At 45.6% G+C, this 17124-nt stretch overlaps 2 protein-coding genes across 6 annotated transcripts; both read left to right on the top strand.

The window, feature by feature from the left end:
• Positions 1-263: 263 nt before the first annotated feature.
• Positions 264-6490, top strand: LOC118237350 (kinesin-like protein KIF2A). Its single transcript, XM_035435967.1, has 14 exons — positions 264-362; positions 766-858; positions 945-999; positions 1289-1451; positions 1762-1852; positions 2035-2098; positions 2473-2564; positions 3360-3502; positions 3705-3909; positions 4091-4201; positions 4530-4597; positions 5075-5222; positions 5798-5933; positions 6302-6490. Exons 1-14 carry the CDS (start codon positions 300-302, stop codon positions 6385-6387), a joined length of 1518 nt encoding a protein of 505 aa, XP_035291858.1. The 5' UTR covers positions 264-299; the 3' UTR covers positions 6388-6490.
• Positions 6491-8263: 1773 nt separating this feature from the next.
• On the top strand, positions 8264-16839 carry hsd17b3 (hydroxysteroid (17-beta) dehydrogenase 3). Of its 5 annotated transcripts, none has more exons than XM_035435966.1 (11): positions 8264-8479; positions 12454-12500; positions 12765-12840; positions 13279-13374; positions 13508-13575; positions 14023-14067; positions 14442-14476; positions 14586-14667; positions 15284-15349; positions 15551-15700; positions 16153-16839. In XM_035435966.1, exons 1-11 carry the CDS (start codon positions 8329-8331, stop codon positions 16249-16251), a joined length of 915 nt encoding a protein of 304 aa, XP_035291857.1. In that variant the 5' UTR covers positions 8264-8328; the 3' UTR covers positions 16252-16839. The 5 variants fall into 5 exon arrangements, with proteins under 5 accessions (XP_035291857.1, XP_035291855.1, XP_035291854.1 ...); XM_035435964.1 differs by having other exon boundaries at positions 13279-13398; XM_035435963.1 differs by having other exon boundaries at positions 13270-13398.
• Positions 16840-17124: the final 285 nt, after the last annotated feature.

Genomic DNA, 17124 nt, shown 5'->3' with positions numbered 1-17124 from the left:
TGCGTTTTTCACCGAAGCTGTCGAAAGTGACGGCAAAGAGGCGGCTGAATTATTGCTATATTTATAATGGGAAAAGGATGCTTTCTGAAAACTGGCTCCATTGATGCATTACTGGCATGGGGTGGGAAGGGCCATGGCAACAGATGCACTGCGGTGAAAGTCACCCTTGATGCGTTGCTGCAGAGGAAAGGTCCAATTGAAAATGAATGCTGAGCACATCGTTTTAGCCCGTCTGGCAGGGTGTTTTTCTCGTCTCTCCAGCGCGGAGGAAGTCCAGCTGTGTGAAGGAGGTGGAGCGCATGCAGGAGAAGAGAGAGAGGCGGCGGCTGCAGCAGCAGGAGATCCGGGAGAAGAAGGCGCAGGTGAGCCAGAGCCCCGCCCACACCTGTACATACACCTGTACACCTGCTCACTTTCACACCTACACACCTGCACACCTGCCCACCTGTTCACTTTCACACCTACACACCTGCACACCTGTACACCTGCTCACTTTCACACCTACACACCTGCTCACTTTTACACCTGCCCACCTGTTCACTTTCACACCTACACACCTGTACACCTGTTTACCTGCATGCCTGTTAACATTTAGACTTGTTCACCTTTAAAGTCACTCACTTTTACACCTGCTTACCTGTGAATTCATTTCCCCTGGATTTTTTTCTCATCGCCTTTTCATTTACTGTCACAATGATGAAATGAAACATGTTTGTGAGGCTGTATTTTGCTTTTATTATATTTGTATACGCATGTATTTTCTAGGCTATGGATGCAAATCCAAACTACGAAATAATGTGCATGATCAGCGACTACCGCGCAAGCCTGAACTACGCGTGTCTCAGCCTGGCAGACCTGGTGAGTGTGTACCACCGCTCGTCTCAAAGGGATGATGTCATCATTACGAGCCGAGAATAAAAAGCTCTTTATTCTGTCCGCGCCAGAATGCAGAGCACAAGATCTGCGTGTGCGTGAGGAAACGGCCGCTCAACCAGAAAGGTAGAGAGAGAGCCTTTACTGCTTCATCACTTTCATACCTGTCAGCACATTCATCATGTAAACACAAGCACAATGTTACCGCATTCTTACACTACACTGTTACATCTCTCTCTCTCTCTCTGTCTGTCTCTCTGTCTCTTGCCTCTCTTTGTCCGTCTCTCTATCTTTCTCTCTCTGTCTGTCTTTTTCACTCTCTTTTCTCACTCCATTTATCTCTCTCTCTTTCCATCTCTCTCTCTTTCTTTCTCTCTCTCTCTCTCTCTCATCCTTTCCCTCTCCCTTCCATCAGAACTGATGCTGAAGGACATAGACGTCATCACGATCCCGAACAAGGACCTGGTGATGGTGCACGAGCCGAAGCAGAGGGTGGACCTGACCCGTCACCTGGAGAACCAGACGTACCGCTTCGACTACGCCTTCGACGAGGCCACCACCAACGAGATGGTCTACAGGTGAGCTCTGGCTTCAGCCCTTTTCTCTCTCTCCCTGGAAGGTGTCTTAACGTCACTGCAGGTACCAGGACAGTACTGCACAGTGGACTGAGGCTGTGGTTTAGTGAATTCCCCACTTTAAAATGCTATGAAAATCTGGAAGGACAGATCCAATTTGTCCAGAAAGCAAAAAGCTGTACACATAAAGCAAAAAAAAAGGAACATCTATGGTAGTTTAAAAATATTGGTGAGAAATTACATGGTTAAGGACATGCTGCGGAACAGTTTTGAGCCTGCACTGGTGGATCAGCCTCTCTGCTGCCCCCTGCAGGTTCACTGCCAGGCCGCTGGTGGAGACCGTCTTTCAGAGGGGAATGGCCACCTGCTTCGCTTACGGACAGACAGGAAGTGGAAAAACACACGTGAGCCCCTGGCATGCTAACACAGTACACACACACAGGCGTGTGTGTTATTTCATATTCGCTGCTGTTATGACAATGAGGATTATTATTAATATTGTTAGCATGAGTGGTCCAAAGCATCGTAAGAACAGAGGAACTGGGCTGGCGGGGATGTTTCTCACTGGTCACTGTTTGCGTTCCAGACGATGGGCGGAGACTTCTCGGGGAATAACCAGGACTGCTCTAAGGGGATCTACGCATTTGCCGGTGAGCGCAGTCACACTGTCACCGTGGGAACCCATCTCCGATTCACTGGAGCTGCTTTCAAATTCAAATACAAAATTCAAATATGATTTATCGGCATGACAAGAGAACTCATGCTACTTAAGCAGTAAAGGCAGAGATGGGATAATTTTCTTGCTGTCTCCCTCTTTTCCTCTCTCTGTCTCTTTCTCTCTCCTTCCCTTGCTCCCTCTCTCTCTCGTAATCCTAACCCCTTCTTCTCTTTTACCTCTGTCCTTTTCCCCCTCATCTCACTCTCTTCCCTCTCCACTCCCTGTTCTGCTGCCCCTTCCTTCCTCCATTCCCCCCTTTCTCACGTTCACTCTCTCTCTCTCTCCCTCCCTCCGTCATTCCTGCAGCACACGATGTGTTTGCCCTGCTGAAGCAGCCGGCCTACAAGCCGCTGGGCCTGCAGGTGTTCGCCACCTTCTTTGAGATCTACATCGGAAAGGCAGGTCCCCTCGCACCGTCCATGTGCAGCCATTTTAGGGAGCACTCAATGTTAAACCACAGACTCAGATTAGACCAGTGGTCTCCAACCCTGGTCCTGGAGAGCTACAGGGTCTGCTGGTTTTCATAGTGACTCTGCACTTCATGAATCAATTAGAGCAGTTGATTACACAGTTAACTCAACTCACCTGGTGTCTTGGTTCTCAGTTGGGTGCTGATTTTAAGGTGAAAACAAAAACCAGCCGACCCTGTAGCTCTCCAGGACCAGGGTTGGAGACCACTGGATTAGACGCTCAGTGATCGTACAGTCATTTTACTACAGCAGCGAGAGCGGTCCAGCTTCTGTGTTTACACAGGGCCAGTGTGTTTACAGGCTTCCATTCCCGCCGGTTACCCTGGTTACGGGTCACTCTGGCTCATTCATATGGTTACGTTGTTTCCTTGTTTACCCCAGTGCCGGTTCACTCGTGAATGAGATCAGAGGAAAGCATTTCATACAGGGACCCAGCCCTCAGATTCATCCATTAGCTTATCAATAAATGCAACTAAAATATCAACTGAATATCAACACGTAAATCAGCGGGGTAATTAAATAATAACATAGAATAGATATTTATTGATGTAGAAACAGATACAGCCCGCAAGGAATGCTGAATTACTTTGTAATCAGATTTGTGTGTGTGTGCACGCGCACTTGTGCGAGCATATGTGTGTGTGAGTCTCTGTTTGTGTGTGTGTGTGTGTGTGTGGGTTTGACCGTAACCGTGCAGCTGGTGGGTTTTGCGGTCCCGTCCAGGTGTTCGACCTGCTGAACCGCAAGGCCAGACTGCGGGTGCTGCAGGACCAGAACCAGCAGGTGCAGGTGGTGGGGCTGCAGGAGAGGGAGGTCCGGAGCACCGAGGACGTCCTCAGGCTGATCGAGATGGGGAACAGCTGCAGGTCTAACCAAAGCGAAAGAAAAGACGGGGGGGGGGGGGGGTCATTGTATTTTGTACCTGGGGGATGAGATAAGGCAGAAATCGGCTTTAAACTGAACAAGACTCGTAAAGAGCCCTTTGCTCTCTCTGCCCTTCCTCTGGGCGGAGTCTCGGTACTAAAACTCATGCACCCCTCCCCCTACCGCCCCCTCCCCCTATGCCAGGGCGTCCGGGCAGACCTCGGCCAACGCCCACTCGTCCCGCAGCCACGCGGTGTTCCAGATCATTCTGCGGCGGGGCCGGGAGGTCCACGGCAAGTTCTCGCTCATCGACCTGGCGGGGAACGAGAGCGGGGCCGGCATCTCCAGCGCCGACCTTCGCACGTGCCGCGAGGGCGTGGAGATCAACAAGAGCGTGCTGGCGCTGAAGGTCAGGGGGCGCGGGGGTCAAAGGTCACTTCGGAGGGGTGGGGTGATGCAGCTTTACAGCAAGCCGTCTCAGTATTAACAGCTGCTTTAAGGCTCCTTGAAAGCAGTAGAGGTGTTATTATTATAGAATTATTATTTCCCCCGATGGTGGTATGAATGTTGTTTTTTTTGGTTGGGGGCAGGAGTGTATCCGGGCCCTGGGGCGGAACAAGCCCCACACCCCCTTCAGGAACAGCACCCTGACCCAGGTGCTCAAGGACTCCTTCATCGGGGAGAACTCCAGGACTTGCATGGTGAGCATATTCATGGCTAATGTGCATAAAGTATGTGTATGTACAGTATGTGTGCTGATCTAGGATCAGTTTGGCCCTTTGGGATGTAATGGATAATGTTAGGAAATGGGCACTGGGGAACCTGGTCCTAGATCAGCCATCGTACCCTGAGGCAGCACTCATATCTTAAGCGCGTGTGCGTGTGTGTGTGTGTGTGTGCGTTGTGTGTGAACATGAGCATGAGTGTGTGTGCATGTGTGTGTGTGTAAGGTAATCTATACATGTATATAAATTATCTTATTATCTCCTTGCATTTCCTGCTGCTGAAGCTCTTCCTCTCTCCCTGCAGATCGCCACCATCTCTCCGGGCATGTCGTCATGTGAGAACACGTTGAACACGCTGCGCTACGCTAACAGGTACCCAGCGCTGCTGACAGACGACGCCGATCTCAGAGTCTCAGTAGCATTGTGCTGTCCATCGCAAACTCCCATGCATACTGGCGATACCTTCACACTGCTTATCTCAGGGCTTAGAGCGTTCTAGAACCTTTTGCAGCCAGGGCTAAATGAGCCCTTAGCCCCAAGCTAAGGTTCATTTCGCCTCCCCATCACATCCTTAAAAACAGATTAGCACCAGCCTTAGCCCAAGGTTGCCAAAGAGCTGTTCCCAGAGGAAGGATTGACACCAACTCTTGGGGCAGAACTCACAGAATGGTTAACAGGAAATTCAAAACCGCTAGCTAGCCCCAGGTTAAAGAAAGCTTGTGTGAAACGGGATGGAAGCCGGCCTGGTACTGCGGGGGTAGCCGGAGGTTATGTAGAACCTGGGGCTGCTGCTCGAATGTTAACAGCGAAGGCGTAGCGGTCAAGGTTTGGGTCGTCCCGTGACCGTAGGGTGAAGGAGCTGACCGTCGACCCCAGCGTGCCGGTAAAGGAGCGTCCCGTCACGGAGTTGGTGACCCAGCTGAACGTGACGGAAGCGCACGGGGGTGCAGAGGGCTCCCCCCAGCGCGACTACTTCAAACTGCTCTGTGAATACTACGTAAGAGACACTCCGCCCTTCCTTCTGAGAAAGATACGCACCTCCTACATGTCTGTGCATGACAAAGCTGACCTGTGTGAGTGTGTGTGCATGTGTGTGTGTGTGTGTGTGGAGAGGGGTAACAGCAGGTGTGTAGTGCAAGTAAAAGGGTCACAGCAGGTGTGTAGTGTGGGTAAACGAGTGACAACAGGTATGTTGTCCGGGTGAAAGGTTAACTGCAGGTGTGTTGTCCAGGTAACAGGCAGGGATAGCACAGGTGTGTAGTCCAAGTAACAGGCAGGGATAGCACAGGTGTGTAGTCCAGCAGAGGATAACAGCAGGTGTGTAGTCCAGGTAACAGGCAGGGATAGCACAGGTGTGTAGTCCAGGTAACAGGCAGGGATAGCACAGGTGTGTAGTCCAGCAGAGGATAACAGCAGGTGTGTAGTCCAGGTAACAGGCAGGGATAGCACCGGTGTGTAGTCCAGGTAACAGGCAGGGATAGCACCGGTGTGTAGTCCAGGTAACAGGCAGGGATAGCACAGGTGTGTAGTCCAGGTAAAAGGGTAACGGCCGGTGTTGTGTGCCCCTTGCAGGAGTCGATCCGGTGGCTGGAGGATGAGAAGGTTCTGCTGGAGATGCCCGAGGAGCTGGACTATGACATGGACTCCTACACAAATCAGCTCCTGCTGATCCTGGAACAGAAGATCGATGTGTTGTCTGAGCTGAGAGGTAATGTGCCTTGATTGCATTAAACATTTACCCTGGGCTGCTGGATCGAATCCGGAATGTGCCAGTGCCGACTGCGGTGAGTAGCTCTATAGGCTTTGGTCGGACAGGAGTCCGCAATTCATCCCTCTCTAGTGACCCCCACTGGCTGCCCGTAGACTGCATGTCAGAGCCACATGCCAATGGTCTTCCTCTGACTCCACACTATGCAAGCTTAGCTGTAGTCTGTGGTTTGAAAATAAGCATCTGGTGACATCCCTGTGAAATCGAGTAACCTGCATGTTGCGTCCCAAAGACGAGACACAGTTTGCAGATGCGGTATCCCTCTTCATCTCTCCCTCCTCTTCCTCATCTTCCTCCTCTCCCAACAGACAAAGTGAGGTGGTTCCGCTTGGGCTTGGGCTGTGAGGAGCAAAACAGTGAGCAACTGGTCACAGAGCGGCCCTGCGCTGTTTGAACCACGCCCATTTAGGCCACACCCACTTCCATATGGATCCCTGAGGCCTGTATGTGAACATTTGAGACTGCACAAATCAAAAACAGCCAGCACAGCATTCCCCCCCCCCACCCCCACCGCTAATTCCCATCATGCCCTGCTCCCATTACACTGGATCTGTATGAGAAAACGACAATCTTGCTGTCCTGCTGCTGCTAGTCTGTTTTGGAAAATAAAAGTTTGCTGGATCAAAGACTCTTGGAAGCTTTTTTTATTCCTTTTTTATTAGTTCAGTAAGTTATGAATGCATGCGTGCAATCCTAAGGCATATGATCCATCTTATTTTACAAGAATAACCCCCCTAACAAACATTTTATTGGGTGGGTAACAGACCATTTATAAGCAATTTATAACTGTTGTAATAATTACATGATAACTGGTGGCACGGTATTGTAAACTTATTTGAAACTTATTTCTGTAAATTTATTTCTCCTCTGATACATCTGATAGGCACTTGAACCGCATCTATTCCAGTAGGGGGTGACAGAGAGTAGATTTGAATTCCGTTCACTAGAGCCCTGATCCTTATTGAATGTGAGTTGTGCAAATCCTTGAGACCTTTCATGTTCTTTATCCAGCTTCATCTATGCGTATTTGGCTCCCAATAAAAGGTGGAATAAAAAGCTCAACCCTATCAGGCTAATAAGGGGAATTACAGTTCAATGGGTGTACAACAGCGCAGAGATAAAACTACATAAAACTAAAAAGCATGGAAGTCACCCAAGACAGAATGTGTGTGGGGGATTAGAGTGTCAGGATCAATAATCTGAGAACCATATTGCAGTAATTCCTAGACAAATATTTGATGACTTGGTGTTTTGCTTTAATCTTTGAATATACTTAGGGAAAGGCGCGATTGTTCAGGGAGACTCATCAATACAACCTCCTACGCACCATTCGCGCATAGACATCTGACTAGACATACACTTATGCATCTGTATATTACAGTCATTGAACATACTGTAAAATAAACTGCTTTCACTTTAACCTGGCCTAGACTGTTACCACTGCACACCTAGCAGTTTCAGGGTCCTAACATAAACATAGGATATCCAGGATATCTGCATCCCATAGTCACTCACCTATACACTAGTGCTGTAGCAAGATACACAATCGTATCCATGCAGGCTACGTGCACCAGAGGCACGTCCACATCTACCACGATAGATGGTAATCTGTATAGAGTCACACTACTGGTCGATCACTTGCAGTGTCCTTCTGTGCATAATCAGCACAGAGGAAAGATTAAGACATTATTTTGGAATCAGACAACTGAGATATCATTAAAAAGTTTTTTTGTATGTTTTTTCTCATGTGAGTTTGTACAGAGTATTTTGTATGATTGGCAAAGCCTGCCAAGCAGTGAAAGAGTAGGAAATAAAGTGAGAAATATTAACTTGAATAAAGTGTTTTTCTACAGTTGGATCAAAATAATTAATTATTCAAAGAGAATGGTCAATGTTTGGAGGGGCAGAGCAAAACATTTTTGGGGTCGATGCCCCACCCTGCCCCCCTAGATGTGTGTGCACATGTGTGTGTGTGTATGTGTGTCCGTGTGTGTGAGTCTGTGTGTGTGTGCATGTGTGTGTGCACGCGCATGTGTGTGTATGTGTCCGTGTGTTTGTGTGTACGTGTGAGTGTGTGTGTGTGTGTGTGTTTGTGCGTCTATGTACATGTGTGTGTTTATCTGTGTGTGTTTGTGTTTGGGGTGAGTACCTGATTGGACAGCAGAAGAAGAGTAGGGAAACAGGAGGCTCTGATTGGCTGTGACGCTGCAGGAGGCGGAGCTCTGAGTGCAGGGGATAGGGGCAGCGCGGAGTAGAGTAGAGCAGGCAGACACAGAGGCAGCCGATCGCCGGGGGGTGTGGATCCGGATCCGAAGCTTGTCCCAGGGGAAGCCTCATGGATTTAGGAGAGGTCTTCCTGGTCTCCCTTGGGGGAGCAGTGCTTCTCTTCTGCACATGGAAGCTCCTAAGGGTCACGCAGCAGCTGTTCCCCAAGACATGGTACCCAGTGCCCAAATCCTTCTTCTCCTCCCTGGGAGAATGGGCAGGTAAGCATCCCTCTGTCTGTCTGTCAGTCCATCTCACTCTATCTCTCTCTCAAATTTAAACTCTAATTTGAATATCATCTATCTCAATTTCTCTCTCTCCCTCTCTCCCTCTTCCTCTTTCTATTTTCCTTTCGCTCCCTCGCTTGCTCCTTCATTCCCCTTTTTCTCGCTGTCTCATATCAGTTTAATAATTTAATATTTTGCCAGCACTTTACATAAATGAACATTAAACACGTTAGAACTACAAAACAATGACTTTTTTGCCTCTGAATCTCTCTCACTCTTTCACCTCTCTCTTCTTTCATTCCCCCATCTCTCTCTCCCTTTTTAATATGTTGAGATTGATAAAATGATATTATTATCTACATACAAAAACCTACACTGAAAAAAAAAATCATTTATTGGATAAACTAAATTTTTTTACTTCAGTTTGTCACACATGTATTTTTTTTTAGGTTTTCACAACGTAAAAATTTTAGGTTAATTCAAATGAAGTAAATTTTTTTGGTTTATCCTCAAAACATTTTTTCCAGTGTAAATATTTTACAACCATTGTAAGGAATTTTGGCTGATTTAATCTGCCTCAGCAGGTAAAGACTCGCTGGAGATGGGAAATGATCAAAGGAGGATGGTTGATGCCCATTTGGTTACCTGCCACCTCATTGGTACATATTGTACTGGGAAAGGGGTATAAATCTTGTGCCTGAACAGCACAGCATTGTAATTGACCTGCCTTGCTTTGACCTGCCTTGCTTTTTTATGTTTCAAACAGTATAAGACATATATACATATAACATATACACCCAACATAGTTTGAACATTTATTTTTAATGTTTTATATATGAATAGATCTTAATCTGTACACTAGAGAGCTGACGCCGATCTGATCTAACCACCACTGGTACATCATGGTAGGCACCTCAATAGGAACTCTATGATTACTCTACCAAACTAAAGGCCATAATGTTTCACGAAAACCCAAAATAAAACCTCTCACATAAATTTTCATATTCTTATGCTTACAGTAAAACTTTTTAATGACATTTCCCTTTTCCAAGCAACAGATATTAGACCCTTGCACCATGGGGAAAAAAAGAGGAAAAATGTGTTCTGAAATCTCATTTTCCCACAGCGAAAAGCCAGACGCTGGAAGGTTTTTCGAGAGCTTTTAGTGTCCCAGCTAGCTGCCAGTACATGGTAAAACCAAACACATTCCACAGTCGGTCTGTGTTTGGCTTTAATTTTGGTGTGGGGGGGGCAGGCGGGGGGGCGGGGGCGGGCGGGGGTTGGGGGACAGGCATAGGGCCTTGTAAAAAAAAAAAGTTTGCCAACAAGTATGGTTTAGATTACCATGATAGGAAGTTTCAGAACAGGGATGGAGTATTAATAAGACAGGGTGAGGAACCTGGGCCTGTAGCCATAAAGCATTAGTACAGGTTTTCCCTGTCCACATCCTAATCACAACCATTATCAGCTAAAATGCTGATCGCAGGCAGTGTTGCCAGATTGAGGCTATTTCCATCCATTTGGCCTACTTTTTTAAAAATGTTATTGTGCTGGCTTTGGGAGGGTTCACCATTTTCAAATCTGGCAACTCTGATCCCAGGCCAGAGCTCACATTTATAATGTCTATCATAAAGTGTACATTCACAACTAAAACTCTAACGTTACTTTTTATTTTCCATTTATGTTTCATGTTCATTTGCCTTGTTGTCATTGGTTGTGTGGACACATGATTGTGTTTTTATATTTGTAGATACCACACATGTTGTTTTAGATTGATTACTATGTGTTGCGTTCCCACTAGAGTTTCAACCCTTCAGCCCTGCAATCTCCATGATTCATAGTGTCAGGTGATTTTTTCTCATTTAACTCAATTAAGAGCCAAATAACCCATTTCTTTGATCTATAATACTGAATTGCTTTCCAAATTTGCTTCGTTTAAGTCTGTACAAAGAGGCTCTTTGATCTTTAATATTGAATTCCCTTTCTAATTTTCCCCCTTTAGATCCCAAGTGAGCAAGTCCTTTCACATGTAATATGAATATTTCATTCCTAATTTAATTATTCCTAGAGCCAAAATAAAAAATAAAAAAATGTATAAATATCTTCCAGCTCAGTGTTATTTTCTGTGCTTTGATTCCAATCACTGCGAATATGTTTTTTGGGTCAAACACTGTGTGTTCTAGACTCCGGAGACCAGGGGCGTTCAGGTCAACGTAACATTGTAAAATACGTTTTGAAAGCCACTAGTCTCATTCGTCTCAAGTTTATACCTCTCTGCCAACCAATCCAACCAATCAGCGCGATTCAGCAAAGGCGGGCCCCAAGATTGTGTCAGCAGTTGGAACATGAACTATGGGACACAGAAAAGTGATTGATTGGCAGGGGGATGAGTCGAGTCTGCCAGCCACCTTCAGAGAATCTGAGCCTAAGATGTCTAAGCTGGCACACTCAGTCGTCAAGGCGAGAGTGTCTTCAGATCTCTTGAGATCCAACCATCGGAGAACAGAGAACAAAACAAGACAAGCATTTGAAGAAGCACTAACAAGGGCCGCTGTCACTAACGGTTACAGGTCCCAAAATTTTATGGCAGAAAGAGATATATCACACGCTCTCTCCAGGGGTGTTAAAGGGAAACTGGGATGATTTGACATAATTTTTTTATGAAAGGGGAATGCATGAACCGAATTGCAGAATTAATTTCAAATTAATCTCTATCTATAGAGCAAAGGCGCACTGGTGGATATGGCCAAATTAATTTCACACGGTCGCTCAGCGGGGGGAGAAGCAGGCTATTGTGAGACTTTCTGAGGCCAGGCTCAAGTTTGGGGAGGGGGACGGAGCAGGATGGAGCGGCGTGCTGCGAAACAGACAGCTCCGCGCAGCTGTCGGAGGACACAACGCCTCCGGTTCATGAAGCCCACCCCACTCCGCAGAATCAAGAGGGGACAGGACGTCCATCCGTCCGTCCGTTCCCCATACACACCCCCAGCCCCCCCCCCCCCCCACCTACCCCCTTTCTCCATTTGTCATCCCGCCTGCATCCTGAGTTTTTAAGTGGGTGAGAACGGACTGTGTGTACAAGAACACGGTGTTACAGCCAGTAAGAGCAGAATGCACCCTGCATTCTCTTCCCTGGGGAGACTGTGACCCCTGCATTGCATCTCGGAGGTTCACAAAAGGCCAGTGTGTTCATTTGGGTCGGGGGGAGATGGGTAAATCGTCCTAGCGTCGATTGATAGCACCCTCTGGGACATTTGTCAACAATTGTGAGTACGTCAACAACAAGAAACGGACGTTTTCATCAGCCTTGAATTTGTCAGCAAACTTTATGCAGGCTTGATATATGGGTTGAGGAATGGAAAAACTAAACTAAACTCAACCAGAAAAATGTTGTGCAGTTGAATGTGAGCTACGGAAGGCATTGCCCTGCCGAGACACACTATTTCTCAGGATGCTCTTGACATTAAGTCTGAGCATCAGATCTTTAGAGATCAACATTCAGGGCAAAAGTGAAATGAGACAAGTTTCGTCTGCCACCAAGCATCGGATCCTGCCACGGCAACTGAAGAGGCTTGACTTAAATGACTTCCACCTGGCAGCCATTTAAAGTGGCTGTCTTCTGGTGCGTCCGCTGTCTCTCCGCTGTTTGCCAGGGTGTTAACCCTTACGTATCTCTGCATCAGTGTACTGCACTCTGTGCTGCTGTGTTTCCACATGCGTCAGTCATGTTCTCCACTATGTCTCCATTGCATCTCCATTGCATCTCCACTGAGTCTCCACTGAGTCTCCATTGAGTCTTCACTTAGTCTCCATTAAGTTTCCATTGAGTCTCCATTGCATCTCCATTGAGTCTCCATTGTTTCTCTATTGTCTCTCTGTTGAGTCTCCATTGTTTCTCTATTGTCTCTCCGTTGAGTCTCCATTGTTTCTCTATTGTCTCACGGCTTTTTTTTCTTCCTCTGTTGCAGTTATCACTGGCGGATCAGAGGGGATCGGAAGAGCCTATGCCTTTGAGGTATGAACCGATCGGAGTGGAAAAGCAAATCCGGAAGACAATGGATTCCAGACTATAGTGACTGACAGATGAATTGGGTATTTAACAAACCAGCAATGAATTCATTTAAAGAACACTGGTGTGTAATAATAATAATAACAGTAAAAAAAAATTTTATGTACTGAGCACAAGCACACTTTTTTGAAATACATGAGTTGGTAATGTGTCACGTTTGCTTCACTGGAGACCGTAGTAAAACTTCTAATTTTCCATTCACCTCCAAAGCTGGCGAGGCATGGTCTGAACATCGTCATCATCAGCAGGAACCTGGCGAAACTGGAGACCGCGGCGAAGGAGATAGGTGAGGCAAGGCGTCGCCACTTCCGTGGTTTTGCACACCTGGGGTTCATCTCAGAAATTCAAGAGTTGAGGAGTTCATCTTTCAGAATTATTTCCAATTGGATGAAAACTGATCAGTCAGTTTGCACAAAAGCCACAGTCATTCCAAAATACTTACTGAAGGCAGGAAAGCCAGCTAACTGGCTGGGGAGGTCAGACCACACATGGGCCACACACACATTTGAAAGACTTTAAACTCTTCTGATGAGCACAGTTTGAAAACCCTCCAATATATCCATTCGAATTTTCAGTTACCAAGACATACAGTCATATCAAATGAGAATCTTGCTTTGAATAATGTCAGCAATCTGCCAGAAATTTTACTGATATCCAAAATGTTAGGCTGTTGCAGATTGTTTGACTGAGTTTTCTTTCTCCTTTTTGAAAGGAGAAACAACAGGGAAAGAAGTCAGAGTAATTGTAGCTGATTTTACCAAGGACGACATCTATGAGCACATCGAGGAGAATCTCACAGGTCTCAATGTGGGTGTTTTAGGTAAACTGCCAAACACACGCATATGTAAGTCATACACTACAGAATGTATTTTTCCATAAGTATATGTTATGTATATAATCTACTACTTAGTTCAAATCCAATCAAATTAACAAAGATAGTTTCATTTTTCCAGTGAATAATGTAGGAATTATCCCAAGTCACACACTGCGCAAACTCCTGGACATAGAGGACCTAGAGCAGGTAAGAGCAGTATCTACCTGTACACCTGTCTACCTGTCCACTAACATACCTGTCTGTCTACCAGCACACCTGTTTACCTGTCCATTCACGTGTCCCCTGTACACCTGTTATTATTTATTTAGTTATTTCTTGTCAATATTTTGTTTATATATCTACCAGACTCTTAGATGGAGGGAGCTGTATGGAACATATTGCTTTAGCATATACTTAGACGTGTTATGTCACCCTGAAGTGTATATGCTAAAGAAACAGTCACTGTCAGTGTCGTCCACTTCCAGTCATTCTAATGTAACCCAAAATGAGCCTTGACTATATAGAACCAACACACAACCTGCAGGGTATGCTAACACAGACAGGTCAATGCACCACCGTCTGATATGGAAGGTGAGCAGGAACTGGACCGATAAGAAGGCACTGACCACAGTCTCATGTCTTCATTGTTTTCAGAGGATCACGAGCGTGATCAACTGTAACGTAAAGGGCTTAATGAAGGTGAGTATCAGCACTCTCCCTGCACTACTTTACATTACATTACATTACAGGCATTTAGCAGACGCTCTTATCCAGAGCGACTTACACAACTTTTTACATAGCACTTTACATTGTATCCATTTATACAGCTGGATATATACTGAAGCAATGCAGGTTAAGTACCTTGCTCAAGGGTACAACGGCAGTGTCCTTACCCTGGAATCGAACCTGCGACCTTTCGGTTACAAGCGCAGTTCCTTACCCACTGTGCCACACTCCGTCCTACTTCACTTATCACACTGGATGCATGTCTACCTGCACACCTTAACCACATCAGATTTGTGCCTTTAAAACCTGTCGTTCGTGATTCAATTCTGTCCTTTTCGCCCAATCAGATGTGCAGAATAGTTTTGCCTCGGATGGAGAAAAGGTAAGGTTTTCCCCTTAATGCATATTATTGACTGATATGGAAGCCCCCCACCCCAAAATATGGCTAGAAACATGCGGTGTGACAGTTGTCTGGCTCTCTGTTGCGAAAGGGGGAAGGGGCTCATTCTCAACATGTCCTCGGGCGTGGCAGGGGTCCCGTGCCCACTCTACACCATGTACGGCGCCTCCAAGGTGAGTCTGCCGAAATCCCACCCTCACCTGCGCACCTGAACCACTTTCCACGTCTGCCAGGACGCCTGTCTGTCCGTCTGTCTCTCTACCTGCACACCTGAACCACTTTCCACGTCTGCCAGGACGCCTGTCTGTCTACCTGTACACCTGTCTGTCCGTCCGTCTCTCTACCTGCACAACTGAACCACTTTCCACGTCTGCCAGGACGCCTGTCTGTCTACCTGTAATACCTGTCTGTCTGTCTCTCTACCTGCACCCCTGTACCACTTTTTACATGTCTACCAGCACACCTGTCAACCTCTCTACCCACACACCTGAACCGTTTTCCAGGTGTGGCAGTCGCCAATGCCGCAGGCGATCTACACCTGGGGATCCTCCCTCTGGTGGTGGGGGTGGGGGGCTGGGGGAAAATCCCGTTAATGACACCGATGATTGATGCTTTCAGTGTAAATCTTTAAATTTACATTGAATCCATCAATCAATTTTGTAGTAATAAAATATTTCTGTTGCGGGTAGAATGCATATAGAAATTAACCATATTAATTTGCAATACTGTGCTGGAGTGCTATGACTATTATTATTAATATTGCTGTGGCTAACTTAAATCTATGTCCAGCTTTTTGTTGAAAGGTTCTCTCGATCTCTTCAAGCAGAGTATAAATCGAAAGGAATCATAATTCAGGTAGTGTAATCCTCAGATTTTTTGTGATGTGTGGGATCCAGTACTTATAATTACAAGGTTTTAACCAAAAGTTTTGCAAAAAACTATTCATATACATGAAAATGCTCGTTGTTGCGTCTTTTTGTGAAATGAATTGTTAACGAATTTTTAATCATCTTGATTCGGTTCTGCCATGAGGTGTCTGCCCGGTGTTATTTACAGGCAGTGATACCGTTTGGGGTTTCCACGGCGATGACCAACTTTCATAAACCGGACATGGTCACGTTCACCCCAGAGGAGTTTGTGAAAACGTCGCTGGACTACGTTTTGGTGGGAGACCGTACACACGGCAGCATCTCCCACCAGATCCTGGTAAAACTCACAAAATGTCTCTCTCCTGAAATTCACACACGCGACTGCTTTCTTTTAAATAAATAGATACATAACAAACTTGAAAAAGTAAAGCTACGATTATAACCTGTGATATACTTTACTGGGAAAACCAATTCCATTTCAGTTCAGTAAATCCAGGAATTCAAATTAAATTTAAGCTGAAAATTTCAAATTAATGGTCTATACCATTCCATTTTATTAATGAACTGCATTTCACTTCATTTCCCAAATTCACTGGATTAAAATGGAACTGGTCCCAACTCTGTGACCAACAGCATTCAGCAATGGACCATTTCTATCATTTTCTTATTGAGAGCATTTTAAGACATCGCTCATGATGCCTGCTGATTTCAGTAGGCCTACACACATCTCAAAAAAAAAAAAAAACTGTTTTTCTCTCATCTCAATGATTCTTTCTGTTACATCTCCAGGGGTGGATCTTGCAAGCAATTCCAATTCAGATCCTACATAGCGAGGTTATGCAAGAGAAATTGTCTGAGTTTGTCAACAAGAGTGTCAGCGGTAACTGATTCAATAAAATTTGAAAATAAGCTTTTGATTGGCTTACCGGGCCATGCTCCTGTCATTTTATAGGAATCCTCCCACTTATCAAAAGCTCAGGATGGAGGCCTACGCCACTTTATTTTGAGTGTCCAATGTTGACACTCAACTTGATATCAACTGACCATCAGTTCAGCATCAATGAAAAGTAGCAACTCATTGAGACTCTGTTAATACTCGACACTTGTCTTGTTGACAATAAACAAATGGCTCTTAACTATTCATGATGTCACATGAGGATGAAGTATGGGTAAATGACAACATGTTGAGAATCATGCCATATTTAGTTGATTGTTCATTCAACAGTACTTGAAATAGCCACAGACATGCAATTGATAGATAGTTGACATTCAGCTGAATATTTGATGCTCAGTTGATTTCTGCTTACTTAGTGCAGAGAGAGAGTTGAGACACAGAAAACAGACAGGAAATACTTTGTTTAGTGTCAACAGAGTATTTCTTGACAGGAGTGTTGAGTGTCAACAGAGTGACTCTTGGCAAGATTTTGGAAACGGAATCACCTTACAATGCAATTGACTTCAAAGTGATATTCGGTTGATATCTGGGTAGCAGAATCATATGCTGTATCTAAGTCTCTGTGTCTCCATAGAAATATTAGAATGTTTCTGTATATGACAACCAGATTTACTTACATTCGCCATTTCCATAGGTAATGGCCCAAGTAAATCTCGTACGTGCAATATTCCTTGGTGATATTTATACTGATCCTCTCTATGGCAAAGTGGTTTGGACCTTGTTTTACCAGAGGATTACAGTTTAGAATACAGTGAAGGGCAGTATTAGTGTACCCATGCACTGCTTTTGTAACCCAGCTATTGAAA

Source organism: Anguilla anguilla, chromosome 10 (assembly GCF_013347855.1).
Source record: "Anguilla anguilla isolate fAngAng1 chromosome 10, fAngAng1.pri, whole genome shotgun sequence".
NCBI lineage: Eukaryota > Metazoa > Chordata > Actinopteri > Anguilliformes > Anguillidae > Anguilla > Anguilla anguilla.
This window is presented reverse-complemented; position numbering and strand designations above follow the sequence as displayed.

Bases quoted from the DNA above. Each gene is read 5' to 3' on its own strand.
- LOC118237350 (XM_035435967.1), top strand. From the start codon at position 300: ATGCAGGAGAAGAGAGAGAGGCGGCGGCTGCAGCAGCAGGAGATCCGG. The intron at 1,000-1,288 runs GTAGAGAGAGAG...CCCTTCCATCAG, and splicing joins ACGGCCGCTCAACCAGAAAG to AACTGATGCTGAAGGACATA. The intron at 3,910-4,090 runs GTCAGGGGGCGC...GGTTGGGGGCAG, and splicing joins AGAGCGTGCTGGCGCTGAAG to GAGTGTATCCGGGCCCTGGG.
- hsd17b3 (XM_035435962.1), top strand. From the start codon at position 8,329: ATGGATTTAGGAGAGGTCTTCCTGGTCTCCCTTGGGGGAGCAGTGCTT. The intron at 8,480-12,453 runs GTAAGCATCCCT...CCTCTGTTGCAG, and splicing joins CTCCCTGGGAGAATGGGCAG to TTATCACTGGCGGATCAGAG. The intron at 14,477-14,585 runs GTAAGGTTTTCC...CTGTTGCGAAAG, and splicing joins TTGCCTCGGATGGAGAAAAG to GGGGAAGGGGCTCATTCTCA.